The following is a 26,574-nucleotide window of genomic DNA, read 5'->3' as shown; positions in this document are numbered from 1 at the left end:
CGGGGCAGGGTAGGGGCCCGGCAGCACCCCGGGTCCCCACCGCCCTCCGAGTGGCAGCCGGAGGCCGCCCGGCCCGGCCCCCGGAGCCGCTCGGTCCGGTAGAGGCGGCCCCGCCGCCCCGTCGGGGCGCGGCACCGGCTGTTCTTGCGGCGGCTCCTCACCAACCTTCGATCGGCTTCAAGTAGTCGTAGTCGAAGAGGATGGAGAAGTCAAACTCCTCCTGTGGGCTGCCCGCCCGGGCCGGGCCGGGGCCATGCCCGGGGTCCCCCTCCTGCGGGTCGGGCTCCGGAGCCGGGGCGCTCATCGCGGCCAAAGCCCGCCTGGCAGCGGCGGGGCGGGACGGGCGGTTCGCCCGGGACTGGCCGGCTGCCGAGAGGAGCCTGAAGTGCGATAACCGCCGAGAAACTCGTAGGTATCCTTCCAAGTGCAAGTGGAGAGGAGTTAAGAGACGAAAAAAAATGGGGGGGGAAAGGGAAGAAAACAAGCAAAAAGATCTTCCGGGGGTCGCTGAGGCGGGCGCGGCTGCCCCCGGACGGCGGGGAATGCGGGAGGCGAAGCCCCGGCGGCGACACACGAGGGGACCGGCCGGACGAGCGGTGGCAGCTTCCTGCTCCGAGCAGCCACCTGCCGCCGGGGCCGCCCCCGGGGAGGAGGAGCCCGGCCCGGGCCGCACCGGCCCCGGGGAAGAGGAGCGTGCTGCCGGCGGGGGATACCTGCGGGGGTCCTGGTGGGAGAGTGGAGGAGAGAGGCCTGAGGAGGAGGGGGAGAGGAAAGGGAAAAGCAGGTCTGAGAGGGAAGCGATGGCCTTGCACAGGGATGGGAGCTTCCGGAAACCCCATTCAGCCCTCATTCTGTGAGCTGTCTCAGCCCTGTTACTCTAGGTTGAGCATGTCTTGCTGTCCTGCACACAGCCTCTTCCTTCCCAGAGATCAAGCCCCTTTCTATTCAGGTTTCCAGGGTCTCCAGCAGCTCCAGGCAGCCCATGTGCTGTCCATGCCTTCTCTGGGCTTCACTTGTCCCCTACCACACGCTCCTGCCTCTCATCAGAGGCTGCTGCTTTCTGGATGTGTTTCCCACAATCACAGGCCAACCTCTCTGAACTGGAGCACCTTTAGAAGAAACATCGAGTCCATCAAGCACAAGGCCTCTGTTCTCCCCCTGCCTTGCTCACAAACAGCATTTCACAGAATGGGCTCTTGATGCGTTCCCTGCTGACCACATGGCCAGCGCTGCCAGGTACCCTCGGCCACCTTTGCCACATTGAGTCTATTCATCAACATCTTCCCTAGGCCCTTCACAGGGTACTGGTTGCTGCCTCCCAACAGCCTTCTACCCCTCCAACAGTTGCTACAACAACAACGACTACACTTGTGGGTGACTGGAGATCCTAAATCCCTGTGTTTAGAGCATCTGTGGTCAGAAGACTGTTCCCTTGCTTACCTGTTTGTGTGGTCCCCTTTATTAGTGTATGGGTGGCTGTCACTGGGTCTGTGAGTTTGAAAGATGCTTTTAGTCTGTAGACAAGGAAGGGAGGCAAAGACAGAGGGACCAAGATAATTTTAAAAGTATTTTGGTGTTTACTTCAACTTGTTTTTATTTGCTAAGCCTGTTAGCGTGACAGCATTACAAACCTGACCCTGAATTACTTGTCTAAGGTCACAGAAAGTCTTTTTCATAGCACACATGAACCAGGAGCTCTACGTTTAGGCTTATACCCTCATGTTTATCATTAATACGGCCAGCCAAATAATGACAAATCACCTTCTTACCACACTCTTTTGCTCCATCCTTTGCCAGTCCAGAGTGCAAGAACTCGGACTTTTCCTGTGCTTTGAAATGACTTTCTACATTGAGGTTCTGAAGAACCCCAGCAGTACCAGTAGCTTTGTACCAGCTACTGGGAGGTGTTGGAGGCACCTATTGGTGAGAAAAAACACTGCACAGCGCTTTGGGCTCTGAAAGGGGAGTAAGGACAACGGGTAAATTCTGTCTATGCATTTCCTGCTGGAGTGCAATTTAAATGGGGAGGGAAAAGCCATTATTCCATATTCACAGCCTCTAGGTTAATGAGTGATTTCACTGCAATCACTGCCATACTTGAACTCAGCAGAGCCTAAAAGGACAACACTTTTTCTCATTAATGCATAATACACGTAACACCATATCTTCCTTGGGCCAAACTATTTGAACTTTCTCCTGCACGTGCTGCCAAAACAACCGGGAGTAGCACTTTTCTGGGTTTCCACCTGGTCAGCACACAGCCCTGTGTGCATCTGCACACGCGTGTGTAAGCAGCGTGAGAAGGTCATGGGCTGTGTACATCTCCTCGTGTGCAACACCGTGCTGCCTCCTGATGCGACGTGGCTCCTTGCTCGGGGCAGGGACCACTGAAGCCTGTTTTGACGAGGATCCAGTGGTTGCCCTGTGGCTGAATCACAGAATCATAGAATCATTTCAGTTGGAAGACACCCTCAAGATCATTGAGTCCAACCAATTATCTAAGTTTAGCGCTAAACCATGTTCCTAGCAACCTCATCTAACTGCCTTTTAAACCCCTCCAGGGATGGTGACTCCATCACTGCCCTGGGCAGCCTGTTCCAATGCCCCACAGCCCTTTCTGTGAAGAATTTTTTTCCTAATATCCAATCTGAACCTTCCCTGGTGCAACTTGAGGCCATTTCCTCTTTTCCTATCACTTGTTACCAACACCCTCCATGCTCCAACCTCCTTTCAGGCAGTTAATCTAGATACCACGGTTAAGGTCTACCTCCTCACCTGCAGAGAGTCTTAATACTACACGAGGCGCTCGCTCTCTGTAGTTTTGTAGTGTCTGGTTTGACTAGAGCCAGGGCTCTGCTGCGGCGGGCACAGATGGGGAAGCCCATGCAGACGGTGATTAGTGGTCTTGGCTACCGGCATTCAGAAATGAGGCCAGCCCAGAAAGCTGCAGAGTTGAGTTCTTACTCTTAGGAACATATGCTGCTCTGTCTGAGGGATTGATTCATTCTCAATTGTTTAAATGTGAAGAAAACATATATTAAATTGGCCTGTTTATATATATCTGTTCTAAAATGTTGCTTACCGTTTGCTGGAGTGCTAGCCTTTTATCATTGGCCCTTCTATTTAAAATTCATTAGAAAAACCAAATATACTTGCTGATCTTGGCTTAGCACTAAAGAGAGCTGTCATCCCTGCAGCTAACAACACATGGAGCATGATTGGATAGCATCATTTGTTTTAACCACAGAAAGAAAAGACACGAACAATAACATTGGCCTTTTTAAGTAAGATATGGGTGGCTGGCAGGAGAGCATGGGGAAATGACCCCAACTTCTGCTAAATCTGTATCCAACCCTTAATTTCCTATCTCACCCACAATCCATTAAGCATGGGAATTTTCAAACTTATCCTCAGCTATTCCTTGAATTAGTAATACTCCCTAAATGGAAAAATGTACATTTTGCTTTCCAAGATGACCATGCCGTTTGAAATAGTTTCACCGCTAATACAAGTAATCATATATTCTGACATTGGCGAGGAATTCGGGTGACAAGACAGCAATGAGAAAAGTGTTAGGGAAATGTAGGAAGTAGCTCAGCTTATGGGATTCAACTCTTTTGCCCAGTGGACAACTTGACAGATGTCAAGGAACAATATACACCAGGCACACAATCCATTGGATTCCCTCTGCTCCCTTCTGCAGCTCACAGGGCACGTAAGGACATCAGTCCCATATGACCACTATGGCATAACATGTAGGAATAACACTTTCCACAGGCTTTGAGTGCACAGAGGTGTGAGTTATAACACTATCCTCTGTGGGCTGTGTTGGAACCTACCAGCGTGTTATTTCAAGCAGAAATGGTGCAAATCCACAAAATATAAATCTGGCCTAAATATTAGAGATGCATGAAACCATTACTAGGTGCAAGCAGCTGCAGAATTCAGCTCAAGTGACAGCTGTAGTTTCTGGAGACCTCCAAGGGCTAAGTATAGTTTAGTTTAGACCCAAAACATGCTCTTGAGCCAACAAAGAGAGTAAAATAGTATACATTGTCTAAGTTTTAGCTGTTATAGCTACATAACTGACAAATGCTGCCCACAGTCTGTCCTTAATAATTAGTGATGAAGAAAAGGTAGGGAAACTACTAGGCTTAAATAGACTAGCTGGTTTCCCTAAATCTCAGTCTTTTTAATATCACAATCACTTCCTTTCTACAAGGATCCTCCATTTATTTCTCCTGCTACCACTATCAAAGGGCCAACACGGCCACAACCCCTGGCCGTTGGTGACAACTCTGCTTGTGCTCACAGCACCCACATTAGAGATCTGAGAGTCAGCACTAACTCCTATTTTTTTTTTCTCTGTAAAGCTGTTTTCATGAGCCAAAAAGGTGTTTCAAGAACTTAAGCAAAGTCTGTCCTTGGCAGCATTAACAAAAATTGCAGCCACGTATACTTGCAGCAGCCTCTACAGAGAGTATAACTGGAAAGACATTGTGCTGCCATTTCAGGGAACTGGAGAGTGGAAGGAGTCCTTTTCCACATAGTTGGATCAGTGCTTGCCTTTGGCAGAGCTTTGCTTTAATAAACTTTAAAAGTATGTGAGTACTGGACTACCTAGGTACTAGGGGACGAGGAATCAAAAAACAAAACTAAGAGAGTAGTTTCTACTGTAACACAAACTATACTTTAAAAAGTACTTAACATATTTCTCAGTATTTGAATTCACTGCAAATCTAATTTATCATTTGCTATTTTCAGTTTCTGTTTATACCATCCCATTGTATTCCCTGTACCTGTAACTTCACTAATGCAAATGATTAGATGACGCTTTGAGCTGAACAAAGTTTCAGATGATCTCAGAAATATGGTGACAGTGCTAGTTGTTATGTGCACCATATGACATTTAATTTACACTAGATCTGTAACACTGTAATACCCTCGTATTAAATTTTTTACAAGAAAAAGAGGAAGAGAAATGTAGATTAAAAATGCTGCATATCTATTTAGCAGCTAGAACCCAAAGAAAATACAAGTCAGTGCTGTCTTAATCTAAGTTTTCTAATGGTGTATGTGGCAGGCATTAGAAATTTAACAGGCAACTAAGACTTGCACATGGACTTAATCCAAGCTCTTTAAAATGAGCTCAGACTGTGAGTGACTAGTTGCTTGGTCTGGAGTGTGGGGAGTGCTATTAGACGGGAAAAATAAAAAAAGAGAGAGGGAGAAATAATCTGGTGCTTCCTTTGAGAGGCACACATGCACACACGCTACTATTCAATTTTGGGGTCAGGTTGAGTCAGAGATATTACCCCCAAATTTCAGGCTTAAAGTGGTTTGGCAAGAAAGGACAATGGAAAAATTGCTCATATCTCCATGTTCCCGTTAAGTTCTGAAGTCTGCTGTGCAAACCAAAGGAATGCACATATCATAGTTTTAAAAAAATAGATTAAGCCAGTAGTGGAAAAGAAGTTCTAAGATATTATTATCCTTGGCTATTTTCAAAAAATGAATGATGAAACATTTCAGTTAGAATATCTACTGGAATGCTATAAAAGAGTGCTCCAATTATGTCAGTGTCCCATCTGTGAATGTGATTCCTGCCCCGTACGGAAGACTCTGAAATCATTTGCTGACTGTCAGCCGGTGTAACTGTGTCCTGCAGGGCTCACAGTTAGAAAGAGGCTTCGTTGAGGGACAGAACAGCAGCAGATATGGGACAACAAGATGTCACAGGGACTCACGGCCAGAAGCACAGCTCAGGGAGCAAAGCTACTGAAGCATCTTTTTGCTGGCAGTGTGTTAAGCTACACAAAGTCTTCATTCCTCATTCTGAGCCTGCTCTAATCATAAAAAGGGACTAGGGCCCAAAATTATTAACACATCATCGTTTACACACCCTACATTAACGAGACTCTTGCACTTTGTCATGGGTGCAGAAATCCTGCCAAAGCCAGAGACTGATCCCAGAAGTGCCGTGTGCTATTAACCCCTGACAGTTTCATGCAGCTCACTCTGTGAAAAGCAGACTTGTGACACGAAGGCAATTCAGGGCCAGGGTCTGCTGCCATCGCCCCTATGCCACTAACCCGAGCAAGCATTTCACATAAGGGGAAAACACATGCTGGGTCCCAGGGGCATACTCTTTCTGAAGTGTCTCTAGGCTGTATCATGCAACTGACTGCACTGCTCGTCTGGCTATTGTGGTCTCAAGTATTTGATCTGGAAAAAAAAAAAAGAAAAAAAATCAGCGCCTTTCATTTTGCTCTCTGAACAGGGCTCTGAGGAACAGCTACGCTTCCATAGCAATGTAAAGAACCATGAAAACTGTCATCAGAGCTCTGCCTTGTGCTCTGGTACACTGCTACCCTATAGCAGGTGAGACCGGGACCTTGCCAGCACTGAGAAGTGCAAGAAGTTTTCTATCATTCCCTTTGCTGCTCTTTGTGCAGCAAAAGAACTTCTCTGGGATGTTGTGAGAGTGACTAAGAGCAGCTGAAGCGCTCAGGAAAGAGGGAGTTTTGTCTGGAGAAAGCTGAGGATACACGAGGCAGGGCAATGGCCTGATCTTAGGGCGGTATAAAGCCACTAAAGACTCTTTCCATTGGCTTGTCCGAGAATTGGAGCTCTCGGATGATCCCCTTTCGGTGTAGGTGTTAACGAGTGTGTTTTGGCAGGTGCTTGGGGACCTTGCTACGGCAGGAGAAAACAAATAGCCGCTACTAAAAGCCCTTCAAACGAAGCCCTGCGATACCCACCTCATCCGCCCCGACACCCAGCAAATCCCCCGGGCGGCTCTGAGTCAGCGGCTGAGCGGCGGTGCCAGAGCTGGCGGCGGCCGAGCGGAGAGCGGGGGAATCTACAGCGGAGCGAGTCGATGGAAAAGTGTTTCCCTTCTCCACGTCCTGCTCCCCGGGCCGGCAGCCCTACAAAAATTGCGACTCACCTGCGCTTCCCGCCCGGCCCGCGGGGTGCAGCGCCGAGCACCCCTGGGAGCGGGCAGGCTGCCTGGGCAGCGGGCTGCAGGGCCCGGGGGGAGCAGCCGGGCCGGCTGGTCCGCGGGTGTTTTACAAGAATCGAGCTGTGAGCAGAGAGGGGTTTCCTGCCGCGGAGCATCCCCCGCTGGTGGGCACGCCGAGAGCCCCAGGCACAGCTGTGCCCGGAGACCCCCTCCCTGTTCGCCAGCATGGCCCAGCGAGATGCCCCCTCCCCTGGCTCCGTGCCGGCACAGCAGAGCCGCTGCCGTGCCCGCCGCCCCCTCCGCGTCCCCACGCAGGACCGCTCCCGGCGCCGCGCCCTTCCCCGGGGCCCACAGCCCCGCTCGCCGCCGCGGGGGGAGGACGGAGAATGCCGTAGCCGCTTCTAGACGGCTGCCCCCCAGTCTCGGTAGGGCCGGGGCCATAGCGGGGAGGTCTCCGCTGCAGAGCGGGACGATGGTTCGGGTTGGAGCGGACCCTCGGGCTATGCGGAGCGGGCGCGCACCGAGCGCTGGCAGCGGGGCAAACTCCTCCTCTCGCCGCGCTTAACTCTTGCCTCCACCGGCACACCGCGGCCGCGGGATGGGAGCGCGGCGGCAGCCCCAAGCCCCCCGGCACGGCTCGGGCCGTCCGCCCACCCGCCGTGGGCGCCGACCCCGGCGGGAGCCGCGGGCATTCCCGAGGGCAGCGGAGCCGCCGGCCCCGGCCCAGCGCTGCCCAGGCTCCACCGGGCCCGGAGGAGCCGCCTGCGGAGACCCGACCCCCCGGACCTGGGTGGGCGACGGAAGGGTTAAGCGGCCGGGAGGTTAGTCAGCGAGACTCCTGGGGTGATGGCTTGGAAGAGGAGAGTCCCCTCTGGCTGAAGTTTAAAGGAGGTTTCTCCAGACAGATTTCTATCGCCTTCGCGGAGCGCTTCAAACCAAACCTAAAGCCAGTCCAGTCCTTTCCCCGAGGGACCTTCTCGTCACAAAACCCTGCCTGCCCGCCCAGCCGAGCTGCCTGTGAGCGGGCTAAACCCGGCAGGATAAACCACCTGGCCCGAGGAGGGACCTACAGAGACCCTCAGGGGAGGGAAACGCACGGGAGGGCACACACAGCACACAGACACAGAGCGCAGGAGTAAGACCCTACCTTGATCCATAGACCTCATGATGTGGTGGTAATGTACCAGCCTGCAGGCAGTTTCTCTCTGCATCAGGAATTAAAAAAAAAAAAAAAAAAAAAGAAAAAGAAAAAAAGAAAAAAAAAAAAAGAAAAAGAAAAAATAGAAAAAAGAAAAAAAAGGAGAAAAAAAAAAATCTTCTTTAAACCATGTTCAACCAGTGCCGCCCGGACAGAGGGAACCCCTCTTGCTCGCCTCCTCCGTACGTGTTTGGAGGTGCAAAGAGGGATCCGAACTGGGCTGAGCTTGTTCCTGAAGTGAAGTCAGTTCTCTGCTCTGAGATGAGGGTTACTAGAGAGGGAAAGGCCACTTCCTTCCCTGCTCCGAGTGTTTATAGTCTTTGAATGCTGTAAAATAACGGGATTCCCTCACTGTTTCCTCCTGTTTATCCCAGTGCCATGGAAACCCCTGGATCGCCTCCATCTCCCAAACTGAGGGCTTTCCTGCAAACTTCACACTCAGGAATCCATGACGTCTCGCCGCTCTGGGCCAAGGCAGCTCTGCGGCTTTCTCAGTCTGCAGCACAAGCACTTAATTGTTGAGCAGAAAGTTAGAGAGCGAGAAAGAAAGAAATATGGATGATGTTAAAAATCCCAGTGTGTGCTTTTTAAACAAAACTTGCAGGCACTGCAAAGCCTTTCAAAGCAACGGGGCTTCTGTGCAGAAGTTTTCCTTCTTCCCAGCAGAGACAAGCTCGAACTGCTGCTGCTTTTACCTTTGAATAAATCATTCAGAAAACTGAGGTCCCCAGCTTATATTTATGTATTTTAAATTCACCAGCACCCTATTAATATCCATCTTGTTACTGGCACAGGTTTTGGCTTCTAATTACCATTGGCTCAGTTCTTCATACAGAAGACTAAAAGAAGAAAAAAAAAAAAAACACGGTTAATTTGTTTAGTGGCATTTCACAGACCTTTCTCTATTTCTATTTTTAGATCCATTTAGGAGAGGAGCAACCCCATGGATTTCCATTGATAACACGTGGAGCTCAGCAAGAATGAAATAGCCAAGGAAGCCTCCGAAACCAAGACAACCCGTGTGTGTTTACACATACTATGTATAAACAGGAAAATAAAGCAAAAAGAAAACAGGAAAATAAAGTAAAAGATGTCGTGAACTGTGTGTTTTCTTACAACGTATAGTTTTCACTGGTGTGTTAACGAGCCTATTGATACCACGCTGGGCTCTGTACCTCCCCGCAACTGGACTTACATACATTTTTTTTTCCAGAGGAAGAGATCAAAGGCTCACATCTATAAAATGCTCTTTCGGGGATCGTAACAGCTCTGCAGTCCCTGGGTGTTTGTGTATAACCCCACGGAACCCTGTGCGTGGGGAGCCGGGGTCACCGGAGCCCCGGGCAGGAGCGGGAGTGACTCAGTGCATCTGGACTTGGCCCGGAGCTGCACGGAGGGCTGGCTGGCACCCGCACCACGTTTCCATTCTTCACTCCCTGAGTCCCAAAATCGACTCGAAGGAGGTATCACAATCAAACTTTCTGCTTCTCGGGTTTGTTGTCCTGCAGGCTAGCAACTGCAGGCAGGCCAGGGAAACTCAGCGCACCTCACTTTCCTACCCTTTGTCATTTTTGGACATGCTGAGGCGGAACTGCCTTCCCCAGCTCCTCGGGCCCATTATAGAACCGGCTTCCACCGGCCCCCCCAAAGTGCTGGGGAGCCCCGTCCCGGTAACCCCGCACCCCTCAGCCCCCCCGCAGCCCGTACCCCCCTCACACCCCCGCCGGCTGTTAGGGAAGACTTCTTCTCCTCGTCCCCGCAGGGGCTGAGCCCCGGGACCCCTCTGCTCTCCCAGCAGCGATGCCGTTTGCAAACATTGCTCTTCGGCCGCGTTCACACGGAGATTTTCTCACCTGAGCGCCAGGGTTGGCAGAGAAACACCGACAAACTGCTCCTGGCACACGGACTCGACCTGGGTTCTTTGCCCTTTAACACCCATCTCAATGGGACACTTTAAAGCCACGATGTTCACAAGCGAGATCCCGCAAAAAAAAAAACCCGTCGGGAGATAGAGATCCCGTGGATAGAGCCGCACCCCGCAATTCCCGGCTCCTTTGCAGAGATGTCGCACCTGAGTTAATTGCTGTGTTCGATTAGACCCATTATTGGCATCAAGTGTGGTCGGAACCGTTTGATTTCTATTTCGAAACATTAAAGGGAAAACAAAGTTGTTGCTTTGCTTGGAGAGCAAAGCAATTGTTAATTAATCGTTGTTGATATTATTATTATTATTATTATTATTATTATTATTATTATTATTATTATTATTATTATTATTATTCCTCCCCCATCACCCACACTCCTTACTATGGCACTAAGTGGTGACCCCAGCATCACTCGTTATAATTGCAGAGGAGAGGGACTGGGGAAGGGGCTTTAGATGAGGGGGAGCGCTAAAGCAGAGCTGGGAAGGGGCGAGCTGGTGGGCGGCTGAGGGCGAACAGGGGTGCGGGGGGGGACACCCACAACCTGGGGGGGCCGAGGGCACCGGGCTCTGCCAAAGGGTATCCCGGAGCGAGCGGAGAATGGGCGACCCCGACGGAAAGCTTCGCCTCCTCCCACGCTGAGCTATAATCGGGGGGGAGCAGTCACAGCTCAGCGGTTATGGCACACAGGTTGGCTTCCCTAGTCTGGACCGTTTAAAAATACAATGTCTTTCTTTTAATAGCTCAGTTTGATCGGCTCCCGCTAGTTCACATGACAGGGTTTTCCTAAAATATCTTCTTCCACAAAGTTTTTTCCAACTTGAAAATGCTGAATCCTGCTACCCAAATTAAACTCAGTGCAAAGCGAAAAAAAAAAATAAATAAAGAAGTGAAAGAGGGCTGGCGGCTGCCTCCGGACTGCTAGTATTCCCCAAACCAGCATATGACACAACTGTAAGATTTCCAAGGCTTTTGGAGAGTTCAGCGAGAGAATCGTGTCCTCCACTGGCTGCAGCTTCCCCGCTGAGTTAAACTTTCCTGACGGAACCTTTCTCCATCTGGCTCCGGCTCCCAGAGCGTTGTGAGCGGCCGCGGAGAAGGGGATATAGTTCAAGTCTTATATAACTCTGCAAGCTGGATGCGGGGGCAGAGACTTTCCCTAGAAACGAGAAATTTTTATATATATATAGTTATTTTTAGCTTCACTTTTCAAAGGAAGGCCAAATACCTCCGACTTTCCTTTGCTTTCTTATTTTGGTATCACTAAGGGATTTTATTTTTGGAGGTAAGGAGCTATTAATAGCTAATATTTTTAGCTAGTTATTCCCTCTTTAGGAGAATACTTCCTCTTCCTTTCAGGGGCACATTCTGGACTGTATCCCTAACCCCAAACAACGGACCCACCTCCCCACGGCACCCTGCGGGATTTGCCAAGAGGATGCCCGGTTTTTGGGGATGGGGAGAAGGTGCATGTTCCGGCTCTCCCGCTCCCTGCCTCAGGGAGTAGGTTTGGAAAGCGATGATCTCCCCGTAAGCAGCCCGGGCCTGGGGGCTCCCGGGGGTCGGTACTGGGGGTTTGGCCCCGAGGGGTCCCCGACTCCCCCCCTCCGCCGCAGGATGAGCTCTCCCCGGCCGGCCCCGCGCTCTGAATTGGCAATAAAAAAGAAATAGCTTGGTGTTTGGGTTTGGTGGGGTTTTTTTTTAAATTCTCATGCTCTTCAGGAGATAAGACATCAAGGCTTCCTGAGGATGTGCTCTCAGGCCATTGGGGCAGCTGCCCGGAGTTTATCATCATAGACTTCATGGAGACATCTCTGTTTTCCTCTTGCAAAAGGTATTTCAGGCTCACAGTAACAATAAGTATTTTTGACAAAAGCTCCTCACCCTTCCAAAGTAAATACTGTTCTCCCCAGCGCAACCTCGACAGGTTTAAGCCGTTAAGCAGAGCCGTGCCTAAACTACAGCTTTACACACTCCGGGTGTGTGCTCGCTGCACCTGAGCTGGGCTCCCGAACAGAGCCCGACAAGAACCAAACCATTCAACATCTGCAGCTCGGCCGGTTTAAGTGATGCCAACTGGCACCTCTCGCCACTTTCATAAGAGTCTTAGAGCATCATGACTACATGTAACCAACTCAAGCTTATTTCTGACAATGCACTTGTCTAAATAACATATTCACTCACTTAATTAAGTTACAAACGGAGTGTCTGATCCTGTAATGAGCTCCACGTGGCCCGGGGAATCCGCCCACATAAAGCTCTCCGAGATTGGAACCAAAACTGCTTGAATTTTTCCCATCAAAACATTTTTTCCAAATGAGAAATAGCTTTTCATCTACAATGAAAATTGGTTGAAATTTTCTTTTCTCAATAAACTGAAACACTATTTTTTGAGTCAGATTTTTTTTCTTTCATTTTTTTTCCTCCCCTATGAACTGACTTTTAGTAAATGGATTCTGTTTATGAACATTAAAAATAATTTAAATATTTTTTTTTTATTTTACTATTTCCCCAACAAATGCAACCTCAGAAAACAAACCCGCAAATAAAAAGATATTGAAGAAAGTATAGGGAGCATCCTTTCTCTCCCCCCTCCTCTCGAAAATTTCCTGTAAAGGAAAAAAAAAGTGTCTTTCAACTCCCTGATAGAACAATAGGGCCCCACTCTCGCTGTCTTTAGGCAGACAGCTCTTGAATTAGTGTCCTCTTATGGGACCAGGAGGATGTAATTAATTCATCTGGCTTGATACGCTACCATCCCAGGCTGTAATTTCCCATTTTACCTATTACTGTGCCTGTCTCCTGGAATTCTGCAGAGTTGCAGACAGACAGCGGAGCACACTTGCAAAGCAGTCGCATGAGTTTGTGACCGCTTGTACATGGAAATGTCCAACCCCCTCAAGTTGGGTTATATGTGAAAGAAGTACCAGATCTGCACCTGCAGGAAAACCTATTCTGAGCCTCAGACTCCTGAAAAACCCAACCTGGTGATGGTCTGGTGGTGTGTTTTGGTTTGTGTGTGTGTTGTTTGTTTGTGTGTTTGTTTTATTTTATTATCCAGGGAAAAGACAAGTAGCTCAGCCCACCTGGGACCTGCCCGGCCCCTCAGCATCCTCCAGCCCTGCTGGCATCCCCAAACATCCCCCAACATCCCCGCAATGGCCCAGCGTCCCACTGCAGCTCTTGCCTCTGGAATGAAACCATCACTCAGTTCTACCCTGCAACCAAAATCACGGCTCTGTTCTGCCCTGGCCCCTTCAATTTGCCAAGAGCCCACATTAATCATTGGATAAGGAATTTTAGAGGCACAGAAATTCATTTGCATCAGCGAGAGAAAACGAGGCAGGAGGGCCTGTTGGGTGCCATGGAAGGGATCAATCTTCCCGGGAGGTTTTTTCACACCAGAGGAGAAAGCAAACCCAACCATTCAGCTGAAAATCCCAGAGTTTACATCTATTCCCCATGTCCATCTGGGGCAGGAAGGGCCGAGGCAGCATTGCAATACATTAATTTTCTGGATTGTAAACGGCGCTAGATCTACTTCAAAACTGAAATTCTCTTAGTGCGCCCTGATTGAGCAAACTTGTGCGAAGAGGGATGTTTATACGCCATGATTTATGCTTTTACCCAAACATCAAACATTGTTTGCAGGGAACACTTAAGCCCTCCAGATTGGCACTGCCTTACAAACTACTACCAATGACTAAGTTAGCAGGCTTTTTGCAGACTAGCATGTAGAATAAAACTGAACTATAACCTTTGTTAAAAGCAAGAGTAATTAAACAAAGAAGAACTCTGGATGAGGCTATAAAGACATTAAGTTTCTTGCCAAAGATATTTTCTCTTTAAGATTATAAACCCATAGGGTTTTGTTTTCCGATATTTTAAGTGAAGGTTCAGAAAAAAAAAGAGAAGGAGAGACAGCTACACAGAGTAATTACTCTCTGGAATTATTAGGAGGAACATTAGTCATACTGGAGTGTTGGAAAGGGTGGGCAAGTAAGCAACATGTTACCATTTAACTGCTTCTTGTAGAACTCAAATAACTGGAGTCACCAGGCCACACTTTTGGAAGAGGTATCCAACAGAGCCGTGCATGAGAAATGCCAGTTCTTCACTTTTTTAACCCTGGATTTTTAGCCCCGTCAAAAGTTGCTACATGGGAAGTTCCTATTATTGGTCATACCAGGGTTAGAACTGGCTTGTGAACCTGTTTTGCATAGCACAGGAAAAAAGGGAGAGGAAGAAACAGCATATGCTGGCCCAGAGCAGGTTGCGCGCATCCCCAGGCACCCGCAGCCCCCGTGCTGCTCCGTCCCCGGCCCTTCCTGGGCAGAGCGGCGCTGGGAACCCTGTCCTGCTGGATGAGAGCGCCTGTCCTCTGAATTATACTTGTTACAACAGTACAAGGGAATAGCTGGTCACTTTTGCACCTCGCTTCCAGCTCCCTGAAAAGTTGGTGGAATGAGAACAGCATCATTAATTAATTACTATTCCCAGATATTCAACTCACCTTCCCCTTCCAGGACATTACTGTAGAGAACTAAGGTAGGAATTGGAAGAGGTGCTTCTGATTGCAGGTGATTATGAGCATGTTTCCCCAGCTGTTCCTTGCAGGGGGTGGGTTCAACATCCCCCAGGTCAATGCTCAGGCCCCAGTGGCTTTACAGTTCTCAGCACGGAGCTTCCTCCAAGTCCCACACAGCAGCAAGTGCCTCTCCCGGGGGCTGGGTGGGTGTTTGCAAAGACTTTGGGAAGGGAAAGCATCCCTGGCTGAAAGCTAGTCCAGAAAGGACTTAGCAAACCCCGACCAAGAAGGCAGCTATGAAACCCACCATACTCCCAGACTACCTGGACTCAAGTGCTCACAGCTATCGACTCCTGGCTCAGCTGGAGAACACAGCAAAGTGATGTTTTTCCACACAAGTTCAGAGTGAATTGCAGTTTAGAGCAATGTTCTTGTATCTAAAGACAGACTACTACCCACTGTCACAAAAATGCATGCATAGTTAGCATTTGTTTCAGTTACATTAGGACATAAGTTGGTTTATTAGTAATAAAAACATGACCCAATCCAGTTAGACACCTGTACATTAGGTTCAGGATGGAAACACTGATGCAGTCATTTGCTATACCATATGATGGGTAAACTAAATAAAGATAATAAAGAAAGGTTATGACTGTTTTGGAAAGGTGGTTTTATCCCTTTAATATCACCACCAGGGCAAGGGAATCTGATATTATATCCTGAACACGGTTTATGATTCATTACTGGGGATCTAGCCACACCCGGCAGCTAATCTAGAATTTCACACATTTAATGAACTTCATACTTGAAATATGTGGTCTGTAAAATCTGATTTACACTGTTGTTAAAATAGTTGGTGTTTGAAAGAAAATATATTTTAAAGTATGTATTTGTGCACAACGTTTTGTTGTTGTATTTTTTTTTCCCTAAAAAACTCAAACCTGGTCATTAATTTACCCCAAAACATATAAAACGTTCCCTGCAGCACAATTTCTAGTGCAGTATTTCTTTCAGCACCTCAGATTTACTTGCCACGTTTCTTCAGGAGCGACTGCATCCAGTTATACAAAGGAGCAGAAAGCCCCCTCAATGTGATTGTAGGTACTTTAGTTGGTAAGTTAACTTGACAAGTCAGTTTGTGATGGAGTCCAGGGTCTATAATTAGTCCTTACCTGCTACCACCATAAAACTGCTGCATTAGGTCAGTCCTTGCTTGAGCCATACAAGTGGTACCTTGCAATTCCAGTTCATTCAAGCGTGTTAACTTTTTATTGGATGTTAACACCTGATATTTCCTCCAGGCTCTGGTTTTACTGAGGGCTTTGTGACATTATATCCTTCGGAGCTGGAATGGCAACAGGAGCTGAAAGAAGAGTGGGAACCTGTATAAATCACTGCCCTGCATGGTATCCTGACGGTGAAAGATCACAAGAGACACGTAGGCTGTTGAAGGAAATAGGTGTCATTCACATGTGAAATACAAGATGTTTCTTTCTGTTGAAGGCTATTTATGGTGAACACTGCACCTGTAAAAATTAGTTCCACACTTCAGTAATGAGAACTCACAAGAATTAAGCTCAGACTTGGACAAAACCTGAGGATTGTGTGAGGGTGTGGATGAACGCGTGACCTGCTTGTTTACACCAGCCATGGATCTTCCACCAAGATACCAACACTTCTTTCCATCTGATTTCGGAAGGATTTTCTTTTTATTGGTTAAGTGTTGCAAATACCAATTTCACTCAGAAAATTTGGTTTCTGGCTCATTTCTTCTTGTATATAGGAAAGATCAGACATCAAAATCTGATCAGTAGGAGGCTTGAGACTGCCTGGAAGCAAAACGGGCAGCTTCGAATCAAACTTCAGTCTATGGACAGTTGCCTGAGAAATTCCAACACTAGTTTCAACTTAAAAAAACAACTGTCACTGGTTAATTTATCTGGATCCAGCTAGAAGGCATCCATGCATCTTGACAAATAAATAAGAGGATACTGAAAACTGGAAAGAGGCGCAACTGGAGAAAGCAAAATAGATGAGGGATTGATAACGTGTAAGTTGGTCGTTCAGAAATTTCTTTTTCATTTTACAGCCCAGCTGTCAGGGTGCAGAAGCTCCAAGTCCCTGTGTCACATGGCGCATGATCGACAAGTGTTTCTTTGGAGTAACTCACAGCAGACAATCCTAGAATCAACAATAGTGTAGATCCTGTTTAAAACTGGTCGTCCGCTTCTGCAGGTATTTTACTTAGCTTGGATACAGGCAAATAGAGATAAAAGGAAGAACCAGTGTTAGTTTCCAGCGCACGCTTCAGGTGAAAAAATTCCATTGCTCTTGTTTAATTTTATTCATGTTCAATGCTAAAATAACTTTTCTGTTTGTCATTGGGCTTGAACTAATTGTTCCAGGCTAGAATGAAGCCAAGATGGCATACTAAATTAATAAACATTAATAAACATTAATAAACAGCAGGATGTAACTACTCCAGTTATGTTTAAAAATTAAACTACAGAAAGGATCTGACGTGCAAATCAAGTGATTTGTAACTACATCTACACGTAAAGGCAACATGAAGATGCACGTGGAAACCGGGCAGGAGCACTGCGAGGGTGAACCTACACCCGCGATGCTGCCCGGGAATTAGGGAAGTGAACCTACACCCACGATGCTGCCCGGGGGATTCAGGAGGTGAACCTACACCCATGATGCTGCTTTGGGGATTCGGGATGTGAACCTACACCTGCGATGCTGCCCGGGGAATTCGGGAGGTGAACCTTGGCTGGACTGGCCGCTGCTCAGCTCTCCCCGGGCTCACAAAGCACCCGTGTGAAATTTTACAGCTCGTGGTGTGCTGCTTGTCAGACATAAGGAGAACGGGATGGAGCCGGATAGAGGTGCAGCTGGAGAGCAATAAACATTTCCAGGGCTCAAGGGATCACTGGCAGTGTCACTGCCCCCACAGCAAGGTGACAATCTGCTTCAGCATCCGCTGCGGTCCAGAGGGCTCTCCTCAAAGGTCATGTCCTTTAACTCCTATAACAAGATCGAAGCCAAAAGTAATAAAACCATTGTGAACATGACCCATTCCAGCTCCCAAACGGGCACCCTGGCCTGCCCAAGAGAGCCAGTTCACACCTGGGACCTTCCTGTCCAGAGAGACAGCGATGGCTCTGGCTGTGCTGGTCCAGGACACGGTCACAGCAATGATGCAGGACACAGTGTGTGGAAAATAGTGGAAACCACTGTGTTGGAGCAGAGATGCTGACAGCAGAAAGGCCAGTCCTTATAGACGTGCCTTTAATTCAAAATCTTCATCTCAAATTTACAAGGGATGCAGAGCAATTCCACCTCTGCGGGCAGTGTCCCTGTCTTCCACATAGAGTCAGCGCAAATGGCATTTCTTTCCATGGCAGTTACACCATTGCTGCCGGAACACGGTTCATCAAGACCATTACATGGCATTTTATATAATGGCATCACCGACAAATGGCTTGTTCTCATTTTAAATAGGAATCCTGATCAATAGCAGTCTGCTTCACTTTTTGACAAGTCACACATTAGTGGAATCTGCCACCATACAAAATGAACCCGAAGGGACACATCTTAAAAACACAAGAGCCAGCAGAGGACAGATCCGTGTCTAACGGCAGGGAAACGTAACGCCCACAGCAGAGCTACAACACAGCTTTTTTGGAGCAGATGTGAAACACATGAGTAAAAAATATGCTGTCTGGTGAAATCTCAAGTGGAGGAGATACCCGCTGCCCACGTGCCCACCGAGGTGTGTGCTCCAGGAGCTCTGAGCTGACTGCGCAGGATCACGCAGCACAGTCACTTCACCTCTACTTATGCTCTTAATTTATATTGTGGATAATTCTACTTTTGCCCTGGTAAACAAGTTTCTGGATATGGTTAAGCTACTCAGAGTGTACATTTAAAATAAAATCTGTTTCACATAAAAGGACAAATGAGAATGACTATTACCCCCATCTTTAATGCGCTAAATTCTTTTGCACAGATTGTTCTTGTTACTACTTCTTTCTGTGAGAGAATCTGAACAGCACAAAATATTCCTCCTTACGTGCATAATTACAGCAAGCCAAGAGAGGGAGGCTTTAAAGTGGGAATGCAATGATTTTAAAGCCCTTTTCTGTAACCCACTCACTCAATAACAGTTTGGTATTAGACCACAAAGGGAGGAAGAACAGCAGAAGGAAGGATGTTCTTCTGAAGGCCAGATCCTGCAAGGTGCTGATCATCTCTAATTACAAGCGGCAAAAATTCAGAGATTCACCATATAACCTAGAGAGCCTCACACCACCCAGACAGTTTTAGGGCCAGGAAATACCAGTTCTTGGCCCAAGGAAACCAGAGCATCGGTTTTGATACTGACTTTAAATAGGTGCTGGACCAGGATTAAGAGCTGCTGGCAAAGCTTCTCCTTGCGTTACCTTTTTGCAGTTGCAGCAATACTGTTTCTGCAGCCAACTGCTGCTCACACTCTGAAACTCGCCGTTTTCACATGCAGTTGCACAATATCTAGCAAAGATATAACCTGCATTGGCAGTTCTAGCTTTAAGATGGAAGTACCCTCAAAATTTTTGGATTGGGGTTTTATCAATACTCCATATAATAAGGTCAGGGTTTTTTTTAAATTAGGAATGATTGCAGGCTTGAAAAGACATCTGAATGCTCTGTGGAATAAGTAACTTTCCCATAGGATTGACTCCAATGTTTAAGGTGGGGAGAAAGTCTAATAATCAAAACAAGAATATTGCTGAGCACTCTGACTTTGGGTGCAGCCAAGAGATCAGGGATGCTCTGCCCTCATCTCCTACCTGTAACATAAGCAGTTACCATCCCCTAGTGAAGATTTATGACAACGGTATCTAATGCCATGGGAATGCAACGGAGAAGAGGCAGAGTAGGTGCACAGCTGCTGTGACTTGAGCCACTGCAAGGCAGAGGACGTAGTGATAAGGCTTTCTTTTCTCCAAATGGCTTAAGGTAAAGGGAACTTCTGTACATCTTCACAAAACACCCAATGCTACAGTAAGATACACAATTACCAGGTAGCACCTATATATATATATATATATTTTTTTTTTTTAAGAAGAAAAAAAAGGAAAAAAGACACACAAATGTGTAATACAACCACAAATTTGAAAAACAAGGCCACTGGCATTCTTTGGTAAAGCCTCGGCTGAAAACTTATCCCAGGATGCGTGATCCTCCAAAAATCTGCCAACCCCTGCAGTGTTCAAACTTCTTGTTTGACCACAGCCACATGAAGAATGAAATTAAACCCCATGGAAATCTTTGACATTTCTACTATTATGCAATGTTTGGGTGAAAAAAAACATTGCAGAAATTCTCCTTCCCTTTCCAGAGTGAGTTTAGAAAAACTATTTCTAGCTTTTTTTAATTACACATTTCACCATTAAAAAGAAACCATCCATAAATTAAAAGAACCACCAACTAGCGCTTATGTAACCCATTTGGAGCGGGAAATTGGTAACACTTGGGAGTGAAGTATGTTGCTGTAATTTCTGGAGTCTACAGCATCCATTTGATGTGTGCAAACACCACAAAAGTGTCTTTTTAACATTTGCATTAACTATTTTATACAAAAAAAGTTAATAAATGTTAAGATGCTGGAGTCTGCATCCTATAGAATCTAAAATAAAAACTTTAATTATGTTTAATGATCAAAGGGATAGTTTATCGCTGCTTTAGCTGAATAGTCTCCCAAGTTATAGATTTACTTTTTCTTTTTTTTTTTTTTTTTTTTTTGAGAGGGCGTTTATAGTTCTATTAGGCAAAAAAATCATTGTAGTGTGTTATTGGAGTTTTCCCTGCAGGGAATATTCAGTGTTAAACTCCTGCCTTTCCCTCCTGTTTCTGACCCAGAAGCAGGACAGGCAGCCCCAGCCCCGGGACTGCTCTTAATAGAACATTCAAGTGAAGAGAGCATTCCAAAAATAGCTGTTCCTAACACTATTGCATCATTGCTTTTCCAAAAGCAGCATATATATGTTTTAAACAGAAGACTCGCTCCTAAAATGCAGAGCAGTGCGCAGCAGCAGGAACGACCGTCTTCTCCCCGGCTGGGTTGCACTGAAAATTGCGAGGATGACTTGACCAGCAAGAGCTTCTGTGCTCCACACCAGACGATTCCACAGCATCAAAGTGCAACGATGGCCGCAGAAAGCAATCTGGAGAGAGGTCACTAATAAAGCGAAGGGCAGAAAAAGTTTTACACCAACATTAAAAAACAAACCAACCAAAACCAAATCCAACAAAACTCCACAAAACAGCAAGCAAAATCTACCCCCAAAAGCCTTTCCTGTGAAGACAGTTCGAAAACTGTTTATAGCAAAGAATTTAACGTAGCAGGTCTACGCTGATCAGCAGAAAGCATGGACTGTTTCTTGGATGTGCATTTCCCTCGGAGACAAGTTAAAGGGCCACAATGCATCTTAACCTATATACTTAAAATTCTGTCAAAATACATCTTAGATTGATCACGCCAGGACTAACTCAGGGGTATCACACACGGTGCATATGGATGAAGTAAAGAAGTTGCATAAAATTTATTTTCTCCACCTTGTTTTACAACATTCCCTTTTAAATTTTTACACATCTGAAACATGTAACTCCACAGAACAATAAATAATCGGCATTCATATTTCTCTTGAATCAAGAGTATTTACACATTATTTAACTAGATGATAGGTACAAAAAACATCGGCATCACAGTAAATATCATTTTGACACAAGAATCCATCTCCCCAATTAAAAATTAAATTAACATTTATAACAATTTTAACAATTAAAAATGTTCTCAAAGGCATATAAGTACACAAGTTGTAGTCGGCAGTAGTAATGGACCATATTGGCAAAGCTGTAGAACCCAGGATTTCATGCAAATTAAAGAGTTTATTCATTATGAAATAATGAACAATAAATAAAAAAAGAGCCCATCCAGCTCACACAGAAGATTTTAGTGGGCACTGGACTGGCCCCCGCAACTGTGGGGATGAGCCAAAGCCCATCCGAACAGTTGCATGGAAAGAACTTGCGATGGTGAGCTGCGTGCCAGGGGAGTTCACAGATCTGGGGCAGCGCGGCTTCTGCAAATCAAGGATTTATGGCGCGTCAGATGGTGCAGCAGCTTTCAACAACATATCAAGCCAAACGACACACTTTAGGGACTCGCACATCTCGCTCTCCGGGGATCCCTGACAAACTCAGATTAACTGTAACAGAACCTTCCTCAACAGTCGCAGAGGACGAGAGAGGCCATCAGGGCGTTTAATTGCGATAGTTCACTAGACCACAGAAAAACGCCTCTGGTGCTGCTGAGTTGGTCCGGCCACAGCTGTAGCTCTCAGCACGTAGTTCTCAACAGCGAGGGGACACCAGGGATGTCACTCATCACTCCCCAGCCCACTTCTGATACGAGCCTGCACAGATTTAAGCTGCTGCTGTCGAATAAAGAACGTTGCATTTCAATTGCACTATGAGCTGAGCAAAACAAATGTTCGCAAAGATAAACAGGACAAGCTCTGTGGAGGAAACAAATATAAAGGAAAAAAATGAAGAGGGTTGCAACACACCTGGAATTACTGCAGAGGCGCAAGAATAAAAGAGTGCATGGCACAAAACCCCACGTTAACGGACCACGGCAGCAACACAGGACGGAGCGTCGGCCGCAGAGACACAGGGACCCTGCAGCATCGCTGGGAGCACAGTCCCAAAGCACATGAATATATGAATCATACAGCATGTAAACCAGAGCAAAAAAAAAGGAATAGAAAGCACAGTAAGTAAGGCTACAAACAAGATACTACGTAGAAGAAGAAAACAATACTTCACTCCCAATAAGCACAAATTATGAGCATACTAGAGGAACAAGATTAAATTAAATTTCCAGCAGAGAATCCATTTATTCAAATATGCAGTAAGTATGAACATATGTATTCAATTTTGCTTTTAAAAACATTTTTTTTTAAAATAACTTAAGAGAAATAGATTGCAGACAAAAGTGCTAAACTTGAAAAATACAACAATCCTTCCCCTCTCCTGCGGCTTGTTAGATGGCAGTTTTAATGTTCTGATTGCTTTAAAGAAATGCAGTGTGTACCCAGACAGAAATTACTTCCTGGATTTACAACCTTGTGCAAAAAAACTAGCTGCAAAGAATATAATTCACACCCCAAAACACAGCTACAGATTACTATAAATTCCACTAAATATGTGTTCCTTATTAAAGTTATGATTCAGTAAATATAAGCGAAATCACAATTCACTCCCTTTCTCGGTGTAAGCTAATATTTTGCAAATATGGTCCACTCAGTGTAAACTGTATTGACTTCAGGAAACAGTGAATTCTATCATATACACGTCTCAAATATTTACATACAGTAGCATGGCACTGTTATTCTTGCAGGACATTTTACTACTAATTCACACTAGATAGGGATAGGGAAGATACAGAATGTGATGTGCTTGCCAACAGACAAGAGGGACTCCCCAATAAGTTACAAAAAGAAATTATAAATTCTTGTATTTAAATCTACTTAAATCAAATGCTGACCAGGGACTCCAAAACACCTGCATGGCCAACACTGTCCAGGAGCTATAGCAAGTCACAATAAAGACAACATTAAGCATCGTTTTGGCAAAGTAGCACAATTCCAAGAGGCTGTTAGTCCAACTCCCCCATAGACCGGCTGTTCAAGCACCGCTTTTCCTCTACGAGACAAAGCACTGAGACTTCTAGGGTCCTTCCCAACATGAACAGGCATGTCAAATAGGTAGAAACATATATTATTATTTTTAGGGAAAAAAAATAGAAGTGGGGGGGTGGAAACAGCTGATTTTCAAAATATTACGAAAAGGTGGATACTAAGGATTACCCTTTCTTAGCCAGTAGGTTGTTTCTGAAGGCTATTTCTAAGTAGAGTTCAGACAAGAGCCTAATCAGAAGACTCACACAAAAGAAAAAACAAAAGTTAGATTAAAGAGTGTTTGCTGCTCTTATTCCTGAAGGATTTTGAAACATAGTTTTCTAAATTAAGAGTTTCCCCCACATGAAATAACAAGGTCATATGCACTTGCACCTTCCTCTCACCCTGAGCCACACGCATTATGAAGCACATCCAATTTTTCTCTAAATCTTCTGGAACTTGCTTCCCCTCCTCTTTGATATTTACTCACAGGAACTGAGAACAAGGAAGGCAGGTCAGGTTGTGCAAAACCTTCCCCGGAGCAATCAACACGCATCAGCCACGGCTGTCTTAGATCTGAAAATTCAGTACCACTGTGGGTCAACACAGACTCCAGCTCTCCTGTTAAAACAATACTCCCATTTTTCCACTGAAGTTCACACCAGACCTTTTAATGCAGCATTGTGCTCCTTGTGACAGCGGAACGCCTGGAGCAATGGCAACAGAAACTGGCAGTCCATTAAAGAGCTTCAGCATCGCACAGAGACGACCAGGGAGCTTCGGCTCCTCGCACCAGTGTGGTTGTCCTGACCTGGAAGGTTCCTTGGAGAGGAGAAGGGAGCTCAGACTCTGGGCTCTGCTGCTCCTGGTCCCTCCATGCAGCCAAGTGGTGCCAGCTCCAACGGTGGTTTTTATGATGTGGGAATGAGACAGTAAGCAACTAATTTAGCACAGACTAAACAGCCATTAATCGAGGATGGCTCCCACTAAAAGCTCATCCATGTCTGATGCGTGGACCCAACAGCAAAAGGTTCCCGTAACTCCTGTCACAGCCTATGTAGGTGTTGCTCTCCTCGTGGTGATACGGCATGGGCCAGTGCTTATTTAAAACCAGAACTCACTGAGTTTAATTTTTGAAAACCAAAAAACAGTAAGAAAATTTGCCCTGCACATGAGCCTAACGCTTTCATACAAACCCCACTCCTGCCTCCGCGATTCAAGTTTGGCTTTTAGAGCAAAGCAAGTGCAAGGTTCTCAAAAACCGCCTCTCTGCAGGGAGTGGATCATGAACAATATCCACCTAGGAGTGCCTCAGCTCATTTGCAGCTCATCTTCACAGCTTTGCCCTAACAGGAAACAGATTTCGTGTAGCTGTGAGGAGCAGCAGCTCTGTGACCTTCCCTTTCAGTCTCCAAGGATTCAAGACACGTCTGCCACATTGTCTGCGGAACAGTACGAGTCTCTTCTCACGTTGTCGACACATTTTAAGACTGATCAACTGCAAATTTCTTTTCCAAAGAAGATTTGCTTTAGTTTAGATAAATTTCTCCTATACAAATAAATACAGAGGAAAGCTATCATGTCAGCAACTCCTTTTAACAGGAAGCACAAAAGCTAAACAAAACTGATTTTTTTTCACTTTGGACTACATTTGTCTGTACTTATCAATGGCTGGATACGTCCAAAATCATTAAGGTGAAGGGAAATCTCAGACAAGCTCAGATTCTCAAGTGTGTGTAGATCCGACATGCTGGAGCCCCATTATGGAAACAGCATGCCATAAATCAGGAATCAGCTGTCAGCAGTATAGTGCATCACCTACTTTAAGGTATTTCCAAGAGGTAAAAAGAATACAACTACTTGAATAAAAAAGATAAATAATACAAAACAACATAACACAATGCAAGGAACAGCACAGATACTTAAAAAAGGAACTTAAGTTTGTCAAATGTAAATTGCAAGGTCAGTTAGCAGCTTTCAGATACTTTTAACCATGCACGAGAAACCCATCATCACTGCAGTTACGTGCATTTGACCCCAGTTAAGTCGAACAAAAATGACAGACAAAAACTGGATGAACTAACAAGTGCCTCTGTCCTCAAAAAACTTTCCTTTTATCGTCAGGTTTCTGTTCACGGCAGTTGTGAAGTCTTTTTTCAATAAAGCAGCATGTAATAAAGATTACCACATGATCTTTACGCAAATATCAGACGTATTCGTTATAGTAACAACTACATGATTTTGTCTCTCAGCCATGTGCAATATTTGTCTCTGGTGTGCAAGGAGAGCAGCCCTAGGACGTGAGCTTCGAATAGCTTGGGGGAGAAAACCTTCGTCTCAGGTACTTCAGGACGTAGAGGGGAAGGCAGCTCACCAGGGTGATGACGGTGACTTTCCACAAGAACGACAAAGTTGCAATGAAGTAGACATCTGTAAAAAGAAAAGAGCACAGAGTCCATGAAGATGGGAAGTACGCTCTGGGAAGAGGTGCAGAAAAGCAATGCAATCTACCAATACTTAAGCAGCCTCACCTTCTCCACATGCAAGTTCAAACCTCACAGGATCCCTCGATATGAGGATCCCTCATAGGATCGCCTGCCCTTCTCTTCCACAAAAGACACAGCTTAGTGTGCAGCACAGTTCAGTAAGACATACAGCTCTCCACAGACAAGCGCCCAAATATACCCCACCAAAACAGGGGGTTCCATCTCCTGGCAACACTAACCTTCCTTTTAAATGGACCACTTGCCTTCTGACTCTGGAGCTGCCCGCTGCTATTTTGCTGGTCGTCCAGCAAACGCATCTCTTGACCCAGTTACAAAACCTCAGAATCATTGCAAAAATAGCTGAAGCATCGTTCCAAATGGAGCTGGTATACCCATATGCAAGAGATACAGATGTGGCCCACTGGGAAGTTATCCTCATCGCCTTCAGAGTTAGCAAAGAACTTTACGGAAGAAGTAGTGACATCTTGTGGTTCCCGAACAAACACTGGAACAAACTGTATGGAACTGAAATTTGCAACTAGATAGCTACTGGGGGAATCTGGAGTTCCTTACCTTTTTTCCTTTAGCCAGGGAAAAGATTAGCTCTGTTGCAAGGAAAGAAAAAAAACCCCAGCAACAACCCCTCCAAAACCAACAAAAAAATGCCAAATGCACAAGAAAAGGGCCCCAACGCCCCAGTGAAGCAGCTAAAATAAGTTAAGTTTTAGGAGGCAGCTACTTCAC

The 26,574-nt window shown here is 46.1% G+C and overlaps 2 protein-coding genes and 1 long non-coding RNA gene across 9 annotated transcripts in view; 1 reads left to right on the top strand and 2 right to left on the bottom strand.

Moving 5' to 3' along the window:
• NFATC2 (nuclear factor of activated T cells 2) overlaps positions 1–8,957 on the bottom strand; it is a 93,619-nt gene extending 84,662 nt beyond the window's left edge. For 2 of the 6 annotated variants that reach the window (XM_065032518.1, XM_065032516.1), the window contains exon 1: positions 166–369. In XM_065032518.1, coding sequence (XP_064888590.1) covers positions 166–304 — 139 coding nt within the window. In that variant the 5' untranslated portion in view covers positions 305–369. Of the gene's footprint in view, positions 1–165; positions 370–8,111 lie in introns of those variants that run through there. The other 4 variants (XM_065032519.1, XM_065032520.1, XM_065032517.1 and 1 more) reach the window with 4 other exon arrangements.
• Positions 228–9,262, top strand: LOC110356835 (uncharacterized). Its single transcript, XR_010466658.1, has 2 exons — positions 228–408; positions 9,081–9,262. It is a non-coding gene; the product is annotated as an uncharacterized LOC110356835 (long non-coding RNA).
• Positions 9,263–21,181: 11,919 nt separating this feature from the next.
• The window catches only part of ATP9A (ATPase phospholipid transporting 9A (putative)), a 60,284-nt gene continuing 54,891 nt past the window's right edge, over positions 21,182–26,574 (bottom strand). The window contains exon 28 of one of the 2 annotated variants that reach the window (XM_065032513.1): positions 21,182–25,774. In XM_065032513.1, the coding sequence (XP_064888585.1) occupies positions 25,638–25,774 (137 nt within the window). In that variant the 3' untranslated portion in view covers positions 21,182–25,637. The remainder of the gene's footprint in view (positions 25,775–26,574) is intronic. The other variant, XM_065032514.1, reaches the window with a different exon arrangement.

Source organism: Columba livia, chromosome 16, assembly GCF_036013475.1.
Source record: "Columba livia isolate bColLiv1 breed racing homer chromosome 16, bColLiv1.pat.W.v2, whole genome shotgun sequence".
In the NCBI taxonomy this organism is placed as follows: Eukaryota; Metazoa; Chordata; class Aves; order Columbiformes; family Columbidae; genus Columba; species Columba livia.
Note: the sequence above shows the minus strand (reverse complement) of the source record. Positions and strands in the feature narration are given on the sequence as shown.